General features: G+C 32.0%; 1 protein-coding gene across 7 annotated transcripts; it reads left to right on the top strand.

Moving 5' to 3' along the window:
- The first annotated feature begins 921 nt into the window (after positions 1-921).
- LOC143253550 (zinc finger CCCH domain-containing protein 15 homolog) lies at positions 922-20,373 on the top strand. Of its 7 annotated transcripts, none has more exons than XM_076507615.1 (7): positions 922-1,107; positions 4,263-4,340; positions 6,556-6,655; positions 17,415-17,492; positions 17,982-18,086; positions 19,069-19,206; positions 19,706-20,373. In XM_076507615.1, the coding sequence occupies exons 3-6, from the start codon at positions 6,650-6,652 to the stop codon at positions 19,204-19,206; spliced, it is 327 nt and encodes a 108-aa protein (XP_076363730.1). In that variant the 5' UTR covers positions 922-1,107; positions 4,263-4,340; positions 6,556-6,649; the 3' UTR covers positions 19,706-20,373. The 7 variants fall into 7 exon arrangements, with proteins under 7 accessions (XP_076363730.1, XP_076363728.1, XP_076363724.1 ...); XM_076507613.1 differs by having other exon boundaries at positions 928-1,249; positions 6,517-6,655; positions 19,069-19,189; XM_076507609.1 differs by having other exon boundaries at positions 928-1,249; positions 19,069-19,189.
- The last annotated feature ends 6,006 nt before the right edge of the window (positions 20,374-26,379 follow it).

Consider the following 26,379-nt stretch of genomic DNA (forward strand, 5'->3'; position numbering starts at 1 on the left):
ATATACATGTGTGTGTTTGAAATTTCCAAGAATGCTTCAAATGAATATCCTTAATGAATTGTGTTATATGCCACAACAGCAGTTTCTTTGGTACTACATTATCAATCAAAGACAAAACCTTTAAGAATTAATATTTTTTACTTAATCTGCTAAATGTATTATGTCTATTATTAATACTCTTAAGGTAACACTTGAGGACTTAACTGACACCTAATAAAATACAATTTAGATGTTAGAAAAGTGCTCATACTGATGTCCAAGCCCCTAATGGCACAGCGGTATGTCTGCAGACTCACACCACTAAAATGTGGGTTTTGATGCCCATTGTGGGCAGAGCACAGATAGCCCATTGTGCAGCTTTGTGCTTAATTCTAAACAAACAAACTGATGTCCAACAAATATTTGAAAAGTTTATTACTAAACTATATTATAATCTAAAATTAAAATATACTGCTTTGAAATTTTGAATAACTTACAAGTCATTCTGTCACAAAATATTATGAACTCAAATTATAAATGAGCTATTTATCCCAATCTCATACACACTTTGAAGAACTTTAATTTATAATTTGTAATTGCAATAATTAACTTACAACTACCGCTACTATCAGCTTTGAGTTTGATTAGCATCCGACATAGAATTTTAGCTTTACACATTTCGTGGGTATGAGCGTGAGTTCCAGCACAAATGCAATATATCAAAAATTACAGATTAAAATCACATTAATTACTTCTCTTATGATCTGGAGACAACTATTATGATATCAGTCAAGTCCTATTTCTCACCTTTTAACCTAATAATACAAAATATTCCATTCTACTAACAATGATAAGAATACAAATATACGTATGCTTTTTTATTTTCTTAATATGACGAGAACTTTCTTGCAGATTCGGTTGACACTTTGTTCGAAACTGTAGAGGTTGCTTGAGCTTACTACTGAGGAAACTGACAATTTGCAAGCGAAGTGTTGTATTCAGTACGTAGGGATTGAAAAGTGTGATATGTTAAAATTTTTATAGTTTTATTTTACTGAAGTGATGTCCCCAAAGAAAAAGCCAAACGAACCAGGAAAGAAAGTTGATCAGAAGAAAAAATATATCAAAGTACAACAATTTTAAATTTTACTGTTGTATACATAGGCATTGAAATTCTGAATTGTGTGAATTGTAACCAGTGCAATATTTGTACTTGCAGGAATGTACTGTAACTTGAATTTACCGTAGCGGCTGAGGCTAATGCCAGTCTGTGAGTGTTAATACAAAATTGAGTTAGCCACTTAATAATTGTTCATGCTAATTATGAGAAGTATCTGTAATTTTATCACAAATGTTATGTTCAATGTAAGTAGATTTGGACAACATTTTAAAATGAAATTATGAGTATATAACTCATAAGTAGGGACAACATAAATTGTAAATATATGGTTTTAAACTTTATAGGCAATGGTGAAATAAGTGCATGTCCTATCACTTTGAATTGTGGCTCTGTCGTAATCAGAAAAAAAAAAGGCTTTTCCAGTTGTTGAGTGAGTCCTACAAATCATTATGGTTTTATTCTTACTGTCACTTGTCCATGTGAAGCAGCTAGTAATTCATGAAGAGTATTTAATAGGACCGGTACTTTTCCTTATAACTTAATTGCTTTAGTGATTATTTATGTGAAAGTTTTAAACCATGAAAAACTATTTTTTATAATATTAGATAGTTTTTCATTAAATCAAATTCAGATACAAGACCAGAAACAACATGGGTAGATAATTGCACTTTGTAGTCAATCTGGATATTTTGTTTATTGGCTAATGTCTTTACCAAAACCTCATTGGCCAGAAAACAGGCAACTGTTGGACTGTTTGTGAAAACTGGATCTACAGCTTGCCACAAAACAGATATCAACATGCTACAACATTCAGTGATTAAGTGTACTGGTCCTCTATTGAAAAAGTAACATAAATACAGGAAAAGAAGAAAGTGGCTTGTAAGTTCAAAGTGACAGAGTAGATGCAATGGTTCAGACTCAGAGGTCAAAATGGCACAAAAGCAGGTGTGAAAGAGCTGCAATGTAAATTAAAAGTATGAAGAAAGAGAAAAGGAAGGACTGATTCATCTATTCCACTGGAGAGTGATGAAGATGAAATGCCTAGCAGTACTTCTGAGGATCCGTGGAGCTTGTGACACTGAATGAATGATGCAGATAATCCAAGAATTGAAGTGTAAAAGCAAGACATTGTTGTGGTATTTCAACATGGCACAGGAGCAATGCCGATTCAATTTGGTATTGAATCCACAACAACATTAAACTTTCCAAATCAAGAAGCTCAATGAAAAGCATCAAGTTTCAGTTTCAGTTGATTTCTTGCATTCTGCATGGCAGGATTAAGGATAATTTGTACTACGTTACGTCCAGGAGATCCAGATGATCGTATGAACATGACTGGAAATACAATTAAATCTGATGATACAAACCTATTCTCATATGCTAATAATATGCAACAAGTTTTGCCAGAGAAAGTTATACTTGCACTGATATGTTAGTCAATGATGTTTAAAGAAATGAAAGATAGATTGAAGAACAAACTTTTGAAGTAGCTAGATGAGAATTATCCTACTGATATGAAGGTCAAAGCCTTTGTATCTTCTCTGAAAATAAAAAAGCAAGAATGAGAACAAATAGTCAATAACACAACATACACATCTTCCAAGTTTACTGCTGTGTACTATGGGAGTCAAAAACTTGCAATAGCATTACTAAATTTGCATATTTTTTTCATAAAACTTTGTGGGAGATTTTGGTTCAACCTGAAAACTCAAAGTGAGTTTTAGCTCATTTCAGAAGGATGTTATTTATTAAGGGCAGCCATACAGCACAACTCCTGGGTGCCTGGCTTGTGGAAGCAATGTTAAAAATTTGCAAACAGTCTAAGAAAAGTTGATTTATTTATATCAACCAATTGTAATTTTAATGTCTTTGACCAGAAACTAAAATAAATGGGTATTTATTGATGGTGGCACTATTTTTCTCTCACTTTGACCATGTGAATTAGATTTACATTGCTTAGCTTTAGGCCAGATCAAAAAACTTATTGTTGTAAGATTCATGGTTAAATTTCAAAATTTCTTAATCAGAATGAAATACAATTGTATACCTATGAGAATTGATTATATCAGTTAGTTTCATGCAAAGTATTCAATTAATTTTATGAAAATAATCAACTTGTGTGTCCAATTATTGCTATCTTCAATATTCAGTAATCAAAAATTAATCTTTTTTAGAGGCAGTTCACATCTTTCACAGAAAGCTGTCTTTATGTCTGCCTTAGAAATTTCCATGCTACTTGTGAAATTCTGCTGATTGTGTGAGTGACTAATTTCCTCACACAGGTTGTGTAGTAATGATGGATTATAGTCATGTTGACTAATTGTTTTTTCAATTATATTGTGATGCTTCTTGTTTGGTGATATTGTTTTGTCTGGTGCACATGAGATGATGTGTAAGGCAAAGGTGAGACTGTTTCTGTTTTTTTATAGTATTCTTTGGCTAATGTATCAAATCTGTTTTTGAAATAACCAAATACTTTGTTGAGGTCAGAAAATGACTGATTTGGGGTGCGTTCAGTGGTGATGCACACCAACACACACACACACACACACACACAACACACACATCCTAAATAGATCAGATGTATTTAAGTTGGGTCTGGTAAAGACAAATTCTGGGTGTTATTTATCTCATTTTACTGCTTTAATATCTTGCTGAATAGGTGTGGTCAGTTCTTATAAATTTCATGAGAAGACAGTGCATTAGCATTCAAAATATTAATCTAACAAGGTATCCAAGGCTACCTTAACTTTTACCAGTGTTTGAAACTGCAAAATTTTCTGATGGCCTTTTAACATGTCTTTAACACTTTGTAATTTCGTAATTATTATCAACATTGTTTGTAGGAACATAGAAAGAAAAACAGTATGAAAGGCTTTGTAAAATCATACTTCCATGTAGTAATCTTATAAGTACTGCATTAAAGTCAAATTCATAAAGTGTAGTTTTCATCTTAACAGCTGTCACATTTTCTTTATTTTTAATGAACATATATCAGATAATATGTTTTGAATATTTTAAAACTCTAATTATCTTTGTAATGCATAATTTGTTTACTTAATCAATGAAATAGTATGCCATGTTTATTAAAGTTATTGATACAAAGGTTCAAACAAATTGTTGGTAGTAGAAGAGTAATCACACTCTATTCACATTACCTCAGGTAGATCAACAAGTAGGAAGAAACAGTAGGAAATTGAGGACCTGAACTTGATATTCAAATCTGTAACAACACAGAAAGGTAAAATACTACTCTTTATATTATGAAATAGGTTTTTCTGTCACCTTTCCTTGCTTGTGGAGAATGAAGTTAATGTTAGATAACACTGCACAACAAAGTTTTTGCTTCTTGAACACTGTTGGGTGTTCCTTATAGATTTTTGGCTGCTGATCATGAAAATCACATCCACATTTGCCCATTACATACAGTTTCATTAAAATCTTCAATTTTGCTGCAATGGAAAAACAATATCAGGGCAACTGGAATCCATCAATGCTTGCAATATTGGACACTGCAATGTGATGCACTGGACATTGAATATAAATGAAAATCAGGAGCAAAACACTTTAAATTATATTGAACTTAATAGCATATTAGAAACATAAACTCAATTAAATATGTTATTGCCAGTAAACAGTTAATTGTCTATTCCTCAAAGTTCCTAGGTGATGAAGCAAAACCAAAACTATATTTGTGCATACCCACCAGGTACCTGTCACAATCAGCAAAACCTTTTCAGGAAGCAAAACATTTAAAAAAAAATTGTTTGTGCAGTGTAATTTGTGTATGGAGTAAAAGGTTTATTATTTTAATTTTACCTGTTACAAATGTTAGATTAGACTAGCTTTCTCATAAATTATTTCTATGTAATTCAATAGAGAGTGTGAGCAAGAAATTCTGTAATTTGTATATTCCCATTGTTGTATGACTTTCCAGTAACATAACAAGTACGTGATATGTATCTCAGGACAGCTGGTTATACCAAAATAAAACAGAACAATGTTTTGACCTTCTTAGGTCATCTTCAGATTAACAAAGGAGTTTGCAACAGTTGTCCTGAGATACATTTTTACTTCAAGTTGGTTTCTCGTCATCATGAAATATGTGATGTATTGTTAATCACTTAACCTCCCCCTACATGTTGATATGGCATGTTTTTGTAAACATATAAATACAAAAATCTTGATTTTTTTTCTTTTTTTCCATTATTGCTTTTGCTTGTTTTGAAGTGGTGTAAAATGAGCAGGAACATATGTCAATGTGAGGTTTAATAGTATTAAAAAACATAGGATTTTATAGTTAACTGAAGACTTTTAAGAATTACAACAGAAGTGTTATTAATACAAATTATCTTTGCATACGTTAATTATCTGGCTGTCTAAGTAGGTCATAAAGGTTTTTAAGATTTTATTTCTTAGAAATAGCAAATAACATAAGTTGAATCTTTCAAACTGAGTTATTCAAGAAAAAGTTAAAATACTTTCTAGAATTATTATGGTTTTTATCCCTTATGTATTATATAGAAACTGAAATACATCATGATGTATTCTACCATATTAATATTGCTCTTGATATGTAGTCTTAAATGTGATTAAAGATGGAACCTCTTTGCTTTCTACTTTTAGAGGTACATTTCCCTGACATTGAAATCCTGACATAAGTAAGGAATTTTTTTGCATTAGTCATATGTAAAAGAATTTCTAAAGTGTGGAAGATCACATTTACAATTTCACCCATTCAAGGTTCTAAATATTTATTTTTCAGTATTTTTTTTAAGGTCCTGCACTAAAATTGTACTAATGTATAACTTGTAATTATAAATATTTATTCTTTATCAGTGAGAGTTAAATATTTTCTTTTGGAGTGGTTGGAAAGAAACAGTTTTATTACATATGAGTTCTGCAGTTATAACACTTAGACATAAATCAGGTAGATAATTGTGATTAACTAACAATAATTGGCTTTATAAGTACAATGAAATTATTTACATAGCTAAAACTCATTCAAAACAAAAAGCATAAGTTATTATATTACTGTAACTTTATTGAATGTTATTTTTATACATTTTAAAAATGTATGTTGGTACATTTTATCTGTTTTTATAACTTTAAAAAATTAAAACAACTTATGTAACAAGTGTATGGTACAAGTGTTGTGTACATATTAACTGAAAGCATGAATTCTTATACTGTACATAGCTATCTTTAATATTAAATTAGTTTTCTTAATTTTTGTGTATTTTTCAATAGTTAGGTCACTAATATTCTTAGGGTGAATAAAAACAAGTGATAAAAGTCTGCTTAATGTAAATCACACACTACAGCATTGAAGTGTTTTATCTTGTTACTCTCAACATGGCTACAGTTCAGTTACATTCATCTCTTGCAAAAAGGTGATATAACTATTTTAATTTCAGGAACTGATCCTAAATCTGTACTGTGTTTTTTTTTATAAGTAAGGACAGTGTAAGAAAGGTGACAAATGCAAGATTTCCCACAATGATGTTGAAAGTAAGAGTGAAAAGAAGAATATTTACATAGACTTGAGAGATGAAGGTAATGTAGTTTATTTTTTTATCTATGCATCTTTTATCTTCTAACAACGTAAAGTATAAAGGTCTTTTAAATCAACTGTACGGTTTTCTGTGTTTGCATTATTAGTGTTAAACTCCTGAAGTGTTTTAAGAGTTTAAATGGCAATCTTCAGTTGTACCTTTTAGAAAATTAATGTAGATAAATCTGATTCTGTTAATGGTTTATATCTTTCTTTTCAAATATAAAAAGTTTAAATTCTATATTTTTTGGACAAGATGAATTTTTATCTAATAAATAATTTGGATTTCAATCAATTATTGCACACTGCACTTGATAAACCAGAATAAACGTATGATGTCATAGAAGAATATTTCTGCAGCTTTGAAACAGTCAGAAATATTTTCAGAAATAAAACCAAAACAACAAAAGAAACAATAAAAATTCCTATCTTCAGTATTTTTCTTCTTTTCCCTGAGCCTTACATTAAGATCATTTGTTCACATATATGAGAGCTCTGGGTATCTAATATGTTGACAAACCAAATTACTGCTGCAGTAATATATGATCAGTGTATTGACTATAGAAATTCCCATTATAGCTGAACATGCTACTGGTAAGATTTCCCAGGAATTTAGTTCAAAGTTATATACAGACATTAATTCTCAGGAAACTAGATTTGTGGGTTTGGTCAATGATTTCTTCTTCTTTTCAGTAAAACAATGTTTCTTCATCAGAATGTTATCAATAAGAAGACATTTGGACTCTGTTTTTTTTTCTTTATTTTAACACTTTTTATTTTAGTCTGTCATATTCCACACCATTTCAAGAGTTTTAGTTTTCCACTACTTTTCATGCTTCCAAGTTGTTTGCTTTGGGAGAGAATTGCTCTTCTCATACTTTTGTTTCTGTTGATACCAGTTCTACCAGGGGACTGGTACATGTTGATAAACTTTACCATACTTCAAATCTGGTTGATATACCTGTGGTAGTTGTGACTCAGATGTCATTTGTGTGGCTTCACTCTTATTTACACATGGAAGAATTGAGTATTTCATGTCATTAATGTATGGATTTTGGTAAGTTAGATATTTATATGTCCTTTATCGTCTAAGTTATTTTAAATGAATTATAAATGAGATGTTGATTATTACTTATGTTATTACTAGATAAATTTAATCATTTTGCAAGTACATTAATCTTATATACTTTGGTCTCAACAAATTTCATGGCTTTGTTAGTTCATTATTAGTAATTTAACTAGGTGTGTTTAGGCCGAGATTGTTTGAAAGTTGCATATTATTACTACTAGTAACATATAATTATTTTATTTTTCAAAATTGTTAATTATGTGCTTAACCATTTTCTCTTCATAATCCATAATTTAAAATTTTTCCCCACAGTGTCCACTTCATTGCTCTAAGTCATGTTTTCTATTTCAGGACTTTCCTGTTTGTTTGGACAAACCTCAGTTCTTCTTTTACTCTATGAGAATTTGTGCTCTTCTCTCTATGAATAACGAGATAATGTTTGCTTCTATTCATTCACAGACCATACACCACACTTCACTGATTCTACAAGATACAACAGAGGGAGGATTCCTAATGACAGTGGGGGAAATTCATTCTTAACTCCTCTCAATAACCCATTTGTTTGGGGTAGTTTTCTTCTTTTCAACCTCATTTGGACCTAGCCTTCTCCTTTTCAGGTTTGGAGCAAGCAGTTCACATGTTCTTCACCTCATATTTCTTGCAGTTAAATGTATTCTATCTTTGTGGGGATGTGAACTATGGATCAAACTTGTATGTATTCACTTTAGTGGGAACTGTGAGATCAGTGAAATTTTTCACCCATACACACTGCCTGCATCCATATACTAGTAACAACATTTACTAGTTCATGTCTTGCCTTACGTATTGTATGTTATAAAATGTTTTTCATTTTAAGTTAAATTTTCTTCATTGGTAAAACTTGTGATTTCTTTGCTGATGTGATGTTAACGTGCATCTGCTTACAGAAGAACTGAGTCATTTAACCAATCAAAATAAATGTTTGTGATAATTATTTTAGCAATCAATCAAAATTATGATTAAATCAGTTGTCATGAAAATAATAACCTAATTAAAATTAATGTTTCTAGTTATTCCAAATGTCCATATGATCAAAATATTTTTTAGGTACAAACTTACATAAGAGGCAGGTGTGGGGATGCTTTATGACTTCCATTGCCATTAATTTTACTATTCCTGTCATTGTTATTGCAAAGCTACAGAAGCTATCTACCACTGCACCAATTTTGAACTATTGACTGTCAACTCTCTGGCTATTTAAATAATTAGGTGTAAATTTATTGTATTTTGATTTTTTTCTCACACTGTGTGATGCTTTTACTTTACAATTGTATCACTATTATTTAAAGTTGTACAAGTATGAGCACATCTAGAGCAGGAGCCCAAGTGGTCCAGTCATTCATATTTTTAGTATTTAATAACTGTATTCTTCAGTTTTGTATGAGAGAATGCAGGTGAAGTAAAGGGATCCATAGGGGTAAACTTCATACACATTTTTCAGAGATTAATAATAATATTGTTTAATATTATATTTGAATAGACATGAATTTAAGGTAGAGATCAAGGGAGTTGAAACCCCATCCCTTCTAGCTTTTCTTTTTTTCTTTTTTGAAAAGTAATACATGTATCATTTAATGTTTTTATCTGTGGGGGTCTTCACTCCTCCCTCCATTTCCCCCCCTTAATTTGATTAGGAAAACAGTCAATAGTATTGAAAATAAATATTAGGTTTCAATATCTGTTTGATTGGTGTATTAATTACCTTTATTATTATTTATTTGAATTTAGTTTATTTTGAATCTATAGCAGTCAGGTGTAGCTTCAGCCATTAACTTATGAATACAATAATATGAACATCAACTGAATGTTTCCCTGGTAAATTATCAGGCCTTGGCTTTTTTCCAGAAATTAACAGTGTGCATGCATTCTAGACTTTATGGAGATTTGTTTTCGTTAAAGTAAGCGTTATTTTTCAGAATTTATAATGCACAATAGAGGGGTATAGACATTTTCATTGTTGGTTAGTTAGCTTGACATTTTATGGTGCAAAGTAACTAGGCTATCTGTACCAGACATTTTGGTAATGAAGTTATAAAAAATTTACCTTTTTTTTTTCTCTATATGGTAATAAAAAAACTTTATTTCAACTCAAATTTTGAAATAACTATTTATGGTTATTATTTCTTACATTATTTGTAGCCCTAATATTTATGACACCTGTAGCTCTTTTAACATATGCCTACTTTAAAATCTGTTTTTCATTGTTTGAAAGTTATAATGCTCCTGACAAAAATGTTTTGTCCAAAATAAGTAAAAATGCAAGTGACAAAAAAGATTTGAAAACCGACTGATGTTTGCAAATACTAAAATGTGAATATAGGTGTAGACATGGTTTTCCTTTCAAAATATATTAATTTATTTCAATTAAAGTTTTCAAATGTTTGTCTGACTGTTTTTATTTTCTAATTGATCACATTAGTAGAAATAAAGTTAGATTTTAAATTGTTCATTGCAACCTATATGAACTAAGAATAATAGACTTTCTAATTAATTTTATCACTAATTACTTGTAACACCTGGGTTTTATAAATAAAAAAAAACATTGAATGTGATGTTCACTTATTAATTAAACTACTAGAAGTCTAATTAGACCACCTCTTCATAAAAGAAAGAAAGAGAAACTATTCTTGCTATGAGAACAGTTGTTAAGAAAGTTTAAATATGCTTGGATATAGCACATAGACTATCATGTGTTGATAAAGTTAAAATATAGGTTGTTTTTTATAGCTTTGTAAAGTTTCTTTTCTGTTCCCTTTGTTGTAAATTCTGAATGTATTTGTGTATAAAATTATATTTTAAAGCTATAGAAATTTTCTTCAAAGAGAAAATATATGATAACTTTACATAAGGTAAGTAAGCTTATACAGTTTAAAGATGGGTTGAATTGATAACAAATCTTATTAAAAGTTTAACATGATAATGAATGTATAGTGTTTGGAAAAGGTTTTGTCATCTTCAGGTTTAATAATATACCTATACACTGATAGGTATGTTGCATAAAGCAAAGAGGTTGCATAACTTGAGATTGCTTAAAGCATAATAAAGTTATTTTGTTGATGCTCTGTTTATAATTACTGTTTTTACTTTTTAATAAACACATTATGATTTTATTAAGTTACAGTGTTTGTAAACATATTTCTTAATATGTTCACCAAATAAAAAACAGTCATCAAATTGTACAAGCTTACTATTTAGTGAATATGGTAGAAAATTGCAAAATATTGTGATGTTGCAAATATTTATTAAATAATGTTTTAGTATGTTTATTTTGTTCAAATAATGAAGATAAATAAATTGTTTAACTAAAATTGACAACTGTTAAAAAGATGAAGGCTATCATGTGAAATTAAGGGTAATTTGAAAATTAGTGAAAAAAAACAACCCAGAGTGAAAGAAAAAATTAAAAATGATACTACGTTAGAATAATGCAGTGGTTGAAAAAAATGTTAAGAAGTAAGCATGTGTCTTTTTTGTATGGGTTGTAAAAGGTGTGGTACTAATGGGTTGAGTGTAATTGATCAGTTCAAGGAATCAGTTGTTATTTTCCACAAAGTAGGGTACACAATTATTATCTAATGAGATTATTAGGGATTTAGTAACAAAAAAGGGAAGAGGAACATTATTTAATGTTGTCCTTTGTATAATGTTTGCTTCTTTGACAAGTACTCTCAACTGGTGGTAATAAATACAAACTGTTGATGTTTAAATCCTGATTTGTGCTTAAACAGAACTAATTTACAAAAATTGTAAACTTGTTAAGCATTTTTAAGAAAAAAAACAACCCACTAATATAGTAAATACAGAAAATTAAGATTTTCTAATTTGTTTACTATACCACTTGGATGGAAAGTACCTAAGTTATAAAAGACTTCTATTTAATGTTGTTTTTATGCATTAAACACACAGAAAATACATTTTTGTCATTTAAAAATTTTAACAGTCCCTTAAATAAACTTGACAGTCAGACATGTATAGATCATATATAAATTTGTTATTGTAAAAGGTGATGCATTTGGTTTGTTCTTTCAAAACATCTCAGTGATGGTATACTTAACATGTGGTGACACTTGTGGTTACCATGAAACACATTCATCTATTTAAAAAACTGATACTGACACTCGTAATGTATAAATATTAAAAACAGACTTATTTGTGAGCTTTCTGATATTTTAGTTGTTAAACTTTCTATATTCCAGTTGGTAACAAAACATTTTGTTGTATCATAAATTTAATACCTGTTTAGTTTAATAACTGACTGTATTCAAGAAGTATTATCTTCAAAATTGACTTACCAAAAAAGTATCTTATCGTAAAAGACTACTAACTATTATGGTATTATTTTTGAAATAGAAATCCTGTAACCCAAGCACTTTTGAAAGGTTGACCTTTCTTCCTCAGGTACAAAATGGGTGTGGTGGTATAAACGAAGAGTGATATGTATATTTGGTTTTCCAGGAAACATTTATTTTTCTATGAACTATTGTAAGCATTTTATTTCTGGTACAATGTAGCCTTTGGCAAGAGTGTATGTGAAAAGGTGTTATGGATATTTTAGTTTAGAAATGGCTAAATATGTGAATATATATAAAATTGTGCTTAGGTGTTTAAGTAAAATAAATATGGCATCTGGGGATTGACTGATAAAAATATACTAATCAGTTGTTCACAGAAAAGTGAATAACATCCTACTCAAAAATGAGTGTTGTCCATGCAATAAAGCCTTTTGTCAAACCTGCAAGTTCATAAAAACCACTAACACATTTTCTGACATGCACAAACAAAGAAACTTTATATAAAGAAATCAGTTAGTAAACAAAAAACACCATTTTTATTACACAGTGTAACAAAATGCAGTCATCAATATGTAGGACATAAACAACCTTTAGAGAACATTTCAACAACCATAAATCTTCTATTGACACTGAAAATGATCTCCCAGTTGCTCAACACTTTTACCAACACACTTGGGTTATAGGATTTACCATTTCATTTCTATCAAGACTTCTTGAACCTAGGTGTTTTTCTATCATGAATGATATGTTTAAAATGCTTTACGTTTCTCAATGACCAACTATTAGAGCTATAAAAATTACTGTTGATTTCTTGTTGCTCTAATTCTGAATTTTTACTATATGATATATATAGTAAATATATATATGATAAAAACTTGTTTTAATTTTTTTGAGTCATAATATAATCATTTTTAAACAATCCACTTAACTCTGCATACAGTGGTAATTCTTGTGTGCCTACTCTTGAGTGTTTGCTCATGCCACTAACCTTGAACTATTTCTCACCTAAATCACATGTTTTGACATGAATCCCATTAGTACATAACACAGTCATTATGTAGTAATATCCCTTCACCAGTAGGAAGGTCATACATCCTACGTGCTCATGGGTCCCTACAAGAACTTGCACTTGAAATTATCTTTGTTCATAATTTAGGCACATTCATTTTTTAATTTTGAAAGATTTTGAGCAATCTTTGTGATTCATTTATTAATCTATTTTATCAAGTTACTATCTTTTTGATAATATCTTATGACTTTCATGAAATTTATAATTGTTTATTTTCATGGTTTCTGTGCAAGTGAGATCTATTTGTGTGTGACACCCTTTTCTCTGTCATTTACATTCCTCAGTCTTCCGTACCTGACTTATGTCTTGCTCCACTCATTTGCAATGAGGTCCTCAAGATGCTCTTCTTTCCTTGGAGTCTTGGGTGGAAGTTTCTTGCCATCATTTTATCATGTCTTTATCATCTTTACCATTCATTGATCCATGTACACTTGTTATTTCATAATTTCCTCTTCTCACTCTCTCTGCCTCCTCTGACCATACTCTCCTCCCAGGGGGTTATCTTTTGTCTATTCTACTGGTAGCTACCTCTAACCTTTGAACCTGGTTGACTTGGTTCCTGTTGAATTGCTTTTTTTATCACCGACCTTTGCATCACTTTGCTTTCTACCCTTTGTCTATCGTCTCTTCCTCCTATTCCTCTCTCCCTATTGTTTTTTTCTGTTTTCTGATCCTCAGCACCATTGTCTCAATGACACAATGTTAGAGCTTTTGGCTTTAAATGCCTTATAGAATGTTATTTTTCACTTTATGGGTTACTGTTCCCACCTCTTTGTTGAACCCTGGAGACTGATATCTTCTCTTTGTACTTCTCTAAACCACTTCTGGTGATTCCCTTGTTCTAAATAAAGGAGTTTCACTGTCTTAACAGGTTGTTTTCCCCCAATCTTTAAATTAAGGTGGTCCATGTCTTGGATGCCTTTCATCACCTTCCAATAATCCCATCATCACAATACACACTGTTTTGAGGTTCTACTTTTTGGCATGACTCTTGCTCCTTATGTCTCTAGCCATGTTATGAGAGCTTTAACTTGCTACATTCACAGTCTTGGCCTTTGTTTCTTTTCTATTCTGGACACATGGCTGCATTTTGCTTCTACCTTTTCTACAGGTACATTCATTATTAATTAAGAAACAGTTTCTCTGAAAAGGCATGTCTTAATTTTTGGGTTGTTTCTGACTCTTATATTTGTGCCTTTTCTCTCCACTCCTTATTTGGGCTCATCCATTTTCACTTTGTTTGCAAATTATGGAATATCTGGTTACCTGAGCTCTTTTGATCCAATGGTCACATAACAAATGGTCTGGCTGTATACACCATCTTGCTTGTGCTGTTTATTTCTGTGTGTGCTCCCTGCCATCTCCCCCCTCTCCCTCCCAGTGTCTTGTTGAAGTTATGTAACACCCCTTGTCAAGTTCTGTTGATAGCACATTATTGACCAGCTCTTTTTTGGTTTCCTCCTTTTCCAACTTTCTTTATTACTCTTTCATCTGGGAATGTTGTCCTTTGTTGTTCACATGTGGGATTGTCCATTTTTTTTCTCAATGGGCACTTTCTCATGTTGTATTGCCCTTCTTTCATACTGCTTGATTCATCCTTTCACTCCAGGATCCCAAACACAGTTGGTAATGGTCTGTCCAGATGATGAACTCCTTCCTGTACAGATAGTTCTGGAACTTCCTAATGCTATGATGGCCAGACACACTCATTCCGTAACAGAGTAGTTCTCACTACTTAACAGCTTTTTACTTGTATATATTACTGGAAACGGTCCATCTTTATATTATTGTAAGAGCACTTTCCCAATTTCAATGATTAAAGCATCAGCCTAAACAGTCAATGGTTTGTTGAAGTCTGGAATGCAACCAGGTGTCGTCATTTCTACATTACTTTGTTCGATAAGCCTTTCTTTGTCAGGTTAGTCAATGGTGCACTAATTTCAACATAGTTTGGGAAGAATTTTCTGTAATATCAAAATAAATCCAGAAAGGATCTGACTTGTTCCTTTTTAGTCAGTGCTAGTGTATCTTGTATTTGGAATACCTTTTCCATGGCTGTGTTTCAGTCCCAGCACATAATGTGTGGTGTAGCACTTGGATGGTCTGATGGTGAGACCTATTGCTCTCACATGTTGTAACAGCTTTCTACATTTCTTCATATAGTCTTTCCATTTCACAGTATGTGTCAGGATGGCATCTACATAATGCTTGATATTGGTGGTGTTGCACAGCATCCTCCTTATCATGCAGTTGAATGTTTCTGCCGAGTTGACTTGGCACCCACTGAAATTGGTAACATCCATCTAGTATTAAAAATGCTGTCTTCTCTGTAAATCCTGTCTTCATTAGGATTTGGCAATAACCTTTACTGAGGTTGATCTTTGAAGAGAACCTGATCTGATAGTTTCTAGGTTGTCCATAGGTTCAGAGTTGAACTTCATCACAAGATTCAGCTTTTGGAAATTTATTTAGAAACAGTTAACCTATCTTTAATTTTTGTGATTAAAACTGGTAAATGGTAGGCTGAATTTGAAGGCTTAACAATTCCAGCTTCCAACATTGCCTCAGCTTCCTGCTTTGTGAGGTATTTCATTGCCTAAGGCATCTGAAAGGGCTTCACTTTAGCTGGATACCATGTTGTTGTATTGCACAAGGCCTATCTTTCCTGGTCTATCCATGAAGATATCTCTCCTCTTTCCATTCTTTTATCAAAATTGACATGGTTATATTTCATGTAATCTCCATGCTATTTGCACTTTTACTATAGTTGTGCACATATTATTTCCACTGTCCTCAGCATTTTCTTCTACCACAACTTACCACTGTGTAATCATGGCTGTGGCTTACCAAATGTTATAAACTTACTTAATAGTAATGTAAATTTATAGGTGTGTTGGGCTATGAAATTTTCTGCAGTAGGTGTGTCTGACTTGCTGGCAGTGAAATTGACAAAAAATGAACAACATGCACTCCACTTGTTTTTTAAAATAATATATGTTTGAAACAAGTTAAATGTATGTACAAAATTATTTACACTATGGAGATAATATTTGTATCTTAGACACTATACAGTTTTCTTTTTATTGTCCAAAGTCCACTTTAGCCAATTCAATTGTTTTAGAATTCAGTTGACAAGCTAAACTTTTATTGTTTTAAATCACAGTAGTATCATGATATCACATGAGCTACTACAGTTGTATCCTTAACTCTCAGTATTATTCTGTTTTTTGTACTTCCAATTATCATCTTTCTTTTGTTGAAGTCCACATATGTGGGTTCAGTTGGTTTAGAACACCCTTTTATGAGACATATTATTCTCTTTATCTCTTTCAAACTTTAAATGTCACCCTGACCTACCAACCATTCACTTCCACAACAGTTAACTTTACAAAGTCTAACTTTTCTGTGACAGAAGTTTTCTCTCATGTGACTTTTACTCTCTCTTCATTCATCTAGTTGTAGTTATTTATACGTGTATCACAGTCTTGACATCACTGGATGGCAAACACAGTGTTCAATAGCCTCAACACCAGTGAGTTACAAAGTCAATTAATTAGTAACACTATCTGCACTAAACAGTCTTATATTCAAGTTGGTGTAAAGTTTAGACATAAGTTTTCTCTGAATACTTTGTTATTACATTATTATTGAATAATATCATAATTTTATAAAGTTACATTTCCTGTACATAAATCGTTATCTGTATGCATTCATAAAATTACATCTTGCTCTATGTAATTTATAAAACTGTGTTCTCTGTGTGCTTTATAATATATTATTGTATTATGTCTAATTTTTACAATTGTGTCATTATATTCTGTGTACTTCCAGGGAGCAGCTCTTGGGTCTAACTTGACCATAATTTCATTTTAAAGATTTTTGGCTTGGAAAAAAAGTATTTTATTCTCTGACTATCCACACTTCAATACAAGTTTACTTATTGAATTTCATATTTTGTACTCTTGTCTTCCTCTTTTTTATGTGTATAAAATATTTTCATATAAATGTACATAAGTTTGTATCATTGTTTTAAGTTGTTTAGATTTTTTATACACTAGACTTTATTGACTTATAACAATTTAGATCTTTATTTCATTTTTTTAATGAAAACGTGTGTAAAGTGTAACAGTTAATATATATATATTTGAGAAATAAGTACATACACATATATATAAGGATAAAAGACATCGTGTACAAAAATTTTTATTTTTCTCTAATTACATGAATGTTCAATATTTAATTGAAATATATTTTGTAAGCATAGTATCAACACAAAACATTTTGCTTTGTAGATAGCAGAGAAGAAGGAAAAAGTTCAAGTGGAACAGGACAGGAAAAAAGCAGAGTTTAAAGCTGGTCATCACATTGATGTAAGTGATATTGTAAAACTGTGTGACTGTCATCATATGATGAGTATTATTAGTAAGTTAAAGTTTGTTGACCATCATCTTGGTGTAATTATAATAGATGAACTCTACTGGTCACCCCTTAATTTAATGAAATATAACAGCATGTTATCAGTGTATCATATGTTATAAATATTGATATTGTTTGATTCACATAAGAAGTAAGTGATCAACAGTTTGTAAAATCATTCTTGAAATTACTGATCATCACTGTGATATAAATAATATATTTATTTTCAACATAGCTTGTACTTTGCTTAAGAAGAGGTAAGCTAACTTTAAAAATAGCAAGAAAACTTGATGTAGAATTTTAACATTATATAGTACAAAATGCATTATTAATGAGTGTTGTCATAGAGTATATTTAAACTTGTCAAGTTTATTCTTTTAATTGTTACGTATGTTGTTCTGAAGAGTAAACTAGAATCTTCATAGTTATGAGTCTTCAAACAGCTCAGTGGACGAGAGATGTTTACATTCAACCCAGACTTGGCTGTAGAAGACTACATGGGTGAAGATGAGGCAGCATATGATCAATTTCCTCAAGAAGATAGTGAGGTATTGATATTTCATCTATTATCAAAGCATGAGGTCTTGTTTGCATGCTATTTTATATCTTAAGGATTTTCATGGAAATGTTGTTAAGGAATGTTGCTTAATTAAACAGTATGTGTTTTATCCAGTTCATCAATATCATTTGATATCATAGTTTGTTTCTTCAAAGAGAAAAAAAAAGTTGAACAGTGAAACATTTATATATTTTTATTTCTGTCTCCACATTACAGGCTGTGGTATCACAAGGATATTGGAAGAATTCTCTTAATACAAAAAAAGACATAATTATAATCTCTCTCTTTTTTGATTAATACCAGCAAACTTGGTTGTTAGTGTTGACACATCAGTGAACAGTTTTGTCTTTTTATAGCTGGGAAATTGAAAATTGATTTTAAAAGGCTTTTATGGTTTTGGAGGAAATAAAAATACACATTTAAACTCAAACCAAAAGTTTAAAAATACATATATTAATTTGCTTTCATGGTTAAAAACATGAAATAAATACCTAATTTAAAATATTTTATGAAAAGTGAATGAAATAATGAACAAAACTGTTTATGGATATTGTATTAAAGAAAGGACATTAGGTGTTTAATGAGTCAGTTTACAAGCATTGTAAATGGTGAACTTTCTTCATTGAATGTGAAGTTTTAAGTCAAGTTCTAGAAAAGTTAATTACTTATGAAGAATCAGTTCTTGTTTCAGATTTTTCTTAACTGGAAAGGGGGGTAGTGAGACATATGCTGGGATTAAATCTGAAATTATGGTAAAACTAAATTTGTGGACAATACTAGCTTTGGGGTTGGAGAACTATTTTAACTCCCTCCCACTAGTGCAGCTCTGTTAAGAAATATAATTATAGAATTAATATATATAATATTACTTTTAAATTTTGTCAATGCTAACGTGTGTGAGATATATTTATCATAAAATTTGAGGACATTGGAACATATAAAAATTTAATCTTTGTGAACTTTCTTTGCAGTTGCATAACTGTGATTCATATCTGGAACTAACAGCTGAGACCCTTATCCTGCAAGCAAATGTAGGATTAACATTGTTAATTAATCTTCATGAAGTGAACAGAAGAAAAGCAAACCTATATGGTAAGGAGATGTACTGAGTATGTATTACATTAAGAAAGTAACTGTTATAGTTGTGCCTTAAATTTAATTCAAGTGTCTGTTGAAGTGGGAAAGTTATAGTTAATGTTTAATATGAAGTATCTATTTTAATAAGAGAATTGTTGACAAAAAAAAGATGTTCAGACTTATTTAATGAAACCACAAATATTTCATTTTTAGAAAAAATCATGACATTGAAAATGTTAAAAGAAAGGTCTGTCTGTGAAAGGTAGTTTGCAAATTTTTTTACAGATACTAAAAAGCCTGAATGAAGCTTATAGCTAATAAGAATGATAAATGTATTGATATATGTAAAAATTATATATTTGCTTTGTTAGTTATTCACAATGTTTCAAAATGTATTGAGAAAAATCAGGACAGATTGTGTTGATTAAATGTCATATAGATAATTATATCAGTAATTGTTGGTATTGTTGTTAGTGGTATTTTGTACTAACATGGTGTTCATTATGATTGTTTTATTAAATAAATTTGTAGGAGAGGAGGGGAAGCAGCTGGTTGAGAAGATCATCTTGCTGCTACAGTAGATGGAGAAGCTGTTCCAATCAATGAAAACCTATTTGATGAAGATCTCCAAGAATTGGATGTGGAATAACCAATGCATAATAAGTAGAAATCCTATAAAGTTACAATGTCTGAAACTTAACTGTAGTGTGTGTAACTGAACATTGACAGTGACTTGTGTCTCCCAGATTCTTCTTAAAGATAATTTCAAGATTGTTTTACAAAGTGCTGATACTCAACCACAGATATGATCTGTACCACTAGTAGATGTCTGCTCTCCATTTATTTATTACTTACCTACATATAGCTGAACATTTTTTGTTAATAGTTAAAAAAAACATTCTATTGAACCTGATGTTTTGTTTAAAGCAAGTTACCAAGTTTGGTTTAAGCAATTTATTGCTCAATGCAGTGATTAATATAGTGTTTCTCTAATTGAAATGCTAAAGTTACCTTAAAAACAAAAATTGTGTAAGATTGATAAAATGTTTTAAGTAAAACAAGATATAACAGGAGAAAATGTGATTTTAAAAGAGCAATAATTTTTCTATCTTTAGGAATTTGGTTGTGAAATGTATATTTTTCATTGAACATCTTGTTATAAATCTTCATTATTGTAAAATAAATGGTGAAAAAATGAAGCAGTGTGAGTTTAATTCATTGATTGGCACATATCAAATAGTGTTTTTAATTTTTGTAAATGCATAGTTGTATGTATTGAATACAAAAAATATTTAATCAACTTTCTACAAAATTCACAGAAGGATATAAACAAAAGCAAACATAATGTATTTCTGACAGTTAAATAGAAATAACAAAAAGTAAAAACAGATGTATTGATATTTAACCCACACAGTGTGTCTGCACTGAATTACTAAGCTCAAATTTAGACCTTGAACATGGACCAAGAAAACAGTGAGAGAGTTTGCAACTGATGAAACTACATTCTAATCATAAAAGTAACACAGTCTGAACACTATATTTAGTTACCTATGCTCATAACTAGGTATATTTTTATTTCTGATCTATGTAAAAGACTTGCTTTGATCAAAAGTTAATATTAATTCTATCTCAATTTCTCGTGAAATCCTGATCAGTTTCTAATTTAATTATATTTACGATAACATCAAGTTAATGCGTACATATTTTACAGATAATTGAATGTTACTAAAAGTTATTTCTAGTTCATGTTCAAAGTTTGAAAGTGAGCCTAATCCCCAAACTTAGTAATTCAGTTTTTAAATGTACAAATAGTTTTTCTGTATATTTTTATTTTAATTATGGAATTTTAAGCACAATTCTAACATAGTAAACTGTGAAACCTGAATACATTTATTTAATGATTTGTCTTATTTTATTGCAAACAAACAACTACTAGATGAAATAGTTTCAAAATTCAAAATTATTTTTATGAATTGTATAACTTGCCCAAATAAAAGTTAACATTTTTATACTGAAACTGTATTTCAGATAGGTATTTACCTCTTCTCACCTCAAAGCTGTTTCAATCTTGATTTGCTCTCTAAACATTGCCAAAAAAAAACTTTTCACCTAGCTCATCAGTCTTTTAAAACATGTACTGATCATGCAACTACCTTTCAACAATCCTACTGTACCAGCACAGCTAATGCAGTCTATTATTCTAGCATAACCTTCACGTTCAAGAACTGTCATATTCAAACAAGAAACACTGGCAAATCATTGAGGAAGGAAGTGGTTGAAGTGAGACAAGTATGTATCAATATACATTGTCAGGATTAGAAAATGTTAACTTATGAAATGGTCTTCTCACCCCACTTTGAAAAAACTAGAGGGGCAGATGAACATGCAAAAACACAAAATCAAGCAGAAAGTAACCACACTGAAAGAACTGGTGTGCAAAACTAAAAACAGAAGTCACATCTGTGTGGTATAGAACTATTTCTCAAATGGGTATGTTCTTTACCCAGTAAAGAACACAGTACCACAAAGAGGGAAGAACAGAATGGGCTAGCACCTACTTGCATTGGGGAAAGACATACAGTACCAAATCAGTATAAGTGTTGGAGTGCAAGATTTGAATCCCATGACAAAGTTGAAAAATCTAGTATGCAAGTGATAGCAACTCATATAAGTGCCAATTGTACATCTTCAGGTTGCACTGAATTATGACAAGTGCAATCTATCCAGTTGAAACACCTCATATGAGATACTGTAAGCAACAAGTGCAGTTTATCTAGTCAAAATGCTTTGTATCAGATATTGTGAGCAATAATTGCAGTCCATCCAGGCTAAACAGCCAGAGAAAATACCTTTGATATGCAGCTGTGTTATGAGGATACATATAAATATAAATACATATATATATGAGTGTGATCAAGAGAACTGTCATAACTAGCTCATTGTCAGCATACATATCCTACTTATGTCACTTATGCAGCAAACCAAACATAATGACAGTGAAACATATAAAGGTACAAGAGAGGCTAGGACTAAAGGACCATGAAGGGTACATGAACAGACCAAGTACAATCTGCCCAGGCAGAAAACGTCCAGGGGAAGTGTCTTGGAATACAACAAATAATGCCAAGTGAAGTACATCTGGGTAAAAACATCTAGTGGAAGAACTTTACATGAGTTTGCAAAATCAACAAGTGCAGTATGCTCAGGCAGAAAACACCCAGGGGAATTGTCTTCGAGATAAAATATTATGGTCAAGAGTAATCCACCAGGAAAAACATCTAGAGAAAGCATTTTAGGATATGTTAGATAATGCCAAGTGCAGTCCATCCAGGCAAAAAACATTCAGTGGAAGCACCATGCATGAGAACTCTTTGATCAACAAGTGTAGTCTGCCCAGAGAATCACCTTAGATATACAATACTGTGGCCGAGTGATGTCTACAGGGAAAGACATCCATGGAAAGCACCTTAAGATATGTTGGGTTATGCCAAGTACAGTCCATCCAGGCAAAAATATTCTAGTGGAAGTGCTTTGCATGAGAACTATTTGATGAACAAAAGTGGTCTGCCATGATAACACCCAGGAGGTAGCACCTTTGGTATAAATATGATCTGGTCAAGTGCTAGTATAAAAACATGCAGAAGAAGTGTCTTAAGTTAAGACAGATTATGTCAAGTGCAGTCCATCTGGGCAGAAAATATCCTGTAGAAACACCTTTCATAAGAATTTTGTGAGCAACAAGTGTAGTCGGCCTGAGCAAAAATGATCAGGAGAAGTGCCTTGGATCCTGATTGTTATATTACAGTGTATCATTGTTCAGTATCACAGTAAGAATAACAATGCTAGCCCTCTTGTTGTTGAGTGGGTACACATAATCTACAAATTCAATTTTAGTTTATTGTACAAAAACTACTCAGGAGGAATCTTCCTTGGTCCACCACTCCAAGAAGTGGAAAGGACTCCTCTACTCCACTAGAAGAAAAGGGAATGGAATACATGTTGGGGAGCCCAGAGAAATGATACAGCAGATACAGTGTTATGTGTGTCTGCAATTCCCTGTACAGAAAGACCCTAATTGTTGTGTTTGCTATGAATTTTGCACAAAGCAATTTGAGGGCTATCTGCGCTAGCCGTCTCTAATTTAGCAGTGTAAGACTAGAGGGAAGGCAGCTAGTCATCACCACCTGCTGCCAACTCTTGGGCTACTCTTTTACCAACGAATAGTGGGATTGACCGTCACATTATAACGCCCCCACGGCTGAAAAGGCGAGCATGTTTGGTGCGACGGGGATGCGAACCCGCGACCCTTAGATTACAAGTCGCACGCCTCAACCCACTTGGCCATGCCAGGCCGAATAGCTCTGGTCTGATATCAAAGATTCGATCTCCATCTTGCTTAACTAAGTTGTAATTACTTAGTAATGATGTAGCGTCCTCCATTTGCTTAACTAACGAGGTCATATCTATATTTGTACCTACGTACTGCCATATGGATCTGTCTTGTTTGACACATGTTTTTTTTGGATATTTCAAGTGTCCAACGTAAGAATATCAGGATAAAAGAAATGCACTTTGTTAACCCTTTGACAGGTACTGGCCTGTACCTCTAAATATTACTACGTACTGTGAGGAGTGTACAATAGGAGGGCAGGAAATGACTGACTTATAATAACACCCGTTAAGCCTACATGCAACATTAGATGTCGCTATAGTGATGGGTGGGGAAGAGAGTATTTTCAAGAAAAGCTATGGTGGTAAAAGTCGAACATCTATTTACACACCCAATCACGTGACTAGACAAGTTGAGCAGCTAAATTCTGCCGCATGACGTCACCCGAACAAAGGAAAGGCACATTATGTGGGGCACTCTCGTTTCAGTTGAATTTATTTGTTTCACGTTTGACAGTAGATGAAAGGGATAATGATATATAATAGAGAGAGAGAAAGAGGGGGGACGCAGTACCTTGGATGAAATTCAACAAAAGAGCAAGATAACAAATGTACCAGAAACAGTACATATCTTTTTATCAGCCAGAATTATTTCAAACCCTGCCCGAATTTGAGCCCCCGGAATAAAGCTAAAATAAGTCGACCTGAGTTAAACTAATTTTCTCGGTAAAAGACTAGTTTTCAGCATAATACTGCTTAATGTTGAACAAACTCTGTCTACAACGTGATTCCAGTGTTGTGGTTTTCTTTAAAAAACAAATTCGAATTTTTCTTAGTACCGACAGAGGTAACTACTTATTATCACAAATATTGTCTGAAGTTTATTTAATCACGTGATCTAGTTGCGTGAATTTCATGCCTCAATTCATATTAAATTTATGCGTGTGTCTGTTTGCTTGCTGTCAAGCGTAATTACATCTACACATTCAGTTGTCTGTACACCATTGCCCACCGTGGGTATCAATATCCGGTTTTTCGCATAATAAGCTTCAGTTTTACTGCTAATCCAGCGGTGAGAATTTGGCATTTTCGAAAAGAATTCTTATAGCACACATCAACGCCCCCTTCCAGTGACACAGCGGTATGTCTGCGAGCTTATAACACTAGTACCTGGGTTTCCATACCCGTAGTGAGCAGGGAAGTGCAGTGCAAATAGTCCCTGATGTTGATTTGTGTTTAAACCTCAAACAGACACACATCAACTATGGAAAATAATATTTTGAATATTACAAGTACGTTTTCTTGATATGTTACCCGATTGCTGCGTTTTATAAGAAACAAAACAACGAAGAAATCACAATACTGTCTTTTTATTTCGTAATAATCTTTAAAAGTTTTAAACTGATTTATACGATGCTATGATACGGATGTTAAAAGACTCGACTTGCAACCTGTGGGCCGCGGGTTTGAATCCCATTACCAAATGTTCTTACACTTTTGGCCGTGATGGTGTTATAATGGAATAGTTAATCCTATTACTTGTTGATATAGAGTAGCCGATCATGTAGCGGAGTGTGGTGGTGTTAAATATTTCCCTTCTTTCGTGTCTGTCATTTTAAAATTAGGGACAATATAAATAAAATATTATTAAAAACTGAGAAGAATATGTGTAGCTAACTGAACGTTGCTCTTGATGTGTGATAACAAAAAATTCGTGTTTGCTGACGTCACTTTACAAGGTGGAAGTTTTCTTGCGCATGTGTTCAGCTCATTCTCACGTCTTTTCAGAGAATCAACTTTGATAACCCGATAGTTATTTTGTAAAGTAATAAATAGCCTGAAAATCATTATTGATGTTTTTATAACACTAAGGTAATTTTTGTAACACAGACATAATTCTTAAGTTAAGAAATTTAGTGAACAGGTTGAAACAAACTGTAACTTAAGATAATATTTTAGCAGACATAGCTGAAAAATTGCCTAGGAAATGTCTTATGATACCACAGCCAGGCAGGAATTTAATATAGTAGAGTTCCTCGTGCATAACAACATCTCGACGTGACGTTTCTGTTGTCGTCGCTTCTTTTATCTCGACAACTTGATCCCCGGCGTCACTGTTCTTGATTTTCCTGACAGTCATGTGATCAGTAAACGATGAAAAGTTCTTGTATTTCACACCAGAGTTATCTTTGAAAAAAGAAACAACAAAGAGAACCACGTTATTAGAGTTGAGATGTTATTAAGAACTGTGTATCCGTTTGGTTCTGTTTTCAAATTTATTTATATAAATTTAATTCGTGAACACTTTCAGGCAAGTTATTTTCTAAGAAGCCAAGCAATTTAGATTTCGTTTCTTTACTTAAATAAAAGTACGACTTCGATGTATCTCAGAGAGCCGTTCAAAACCAGTGCCCCGTCACACCAAACATACTCATCCTCTCAGTCGGGGAAGGGGCGTTATAATGTGGCTGTTTATCCTACTGTTTGTTAGTAAAAGAGTAGCCCAAGAGTTGGCGGTTGATGGTGATGACTAGCTGCCTTCTATCTTGTCTTACACTGATAAATTAGGGACGGCTAGCGCAGGTAGCTCTCGTGTAGCTTTGAAACAAAATTAAAAAACAAAAATAAAACCAATGCATTCCACCCTTTCCTCTTTAGTTTTGTTGCCACAGTGTGGGTGGCAGCTGAATGCCAAAATATGTACTTGTAAGGAAATATATTAACATACGAAGTGAGAGCTATCTGCATAATTAACTAAACTAACACATATTAACTATTTGTCTAACGGTTTAAAAACATAAACCAGACAGACATCT

Source organism: Tachypleus tridentatus, chromosome 6 (genome assembly GCF_004210375.1).
Source record: "Tachypleus tridentatus isolate NWPU-2018 chromosome 6, ASM421037v1, whole genome shotgun sequence".
In the NCBI taxonomy this organism is placed as follows: Eukaryota; Metazoa; Arthropoda; class Merostomata; order Xiphosura; family Limulidae; genus Tachypleus; species Tachypleus tridentatus.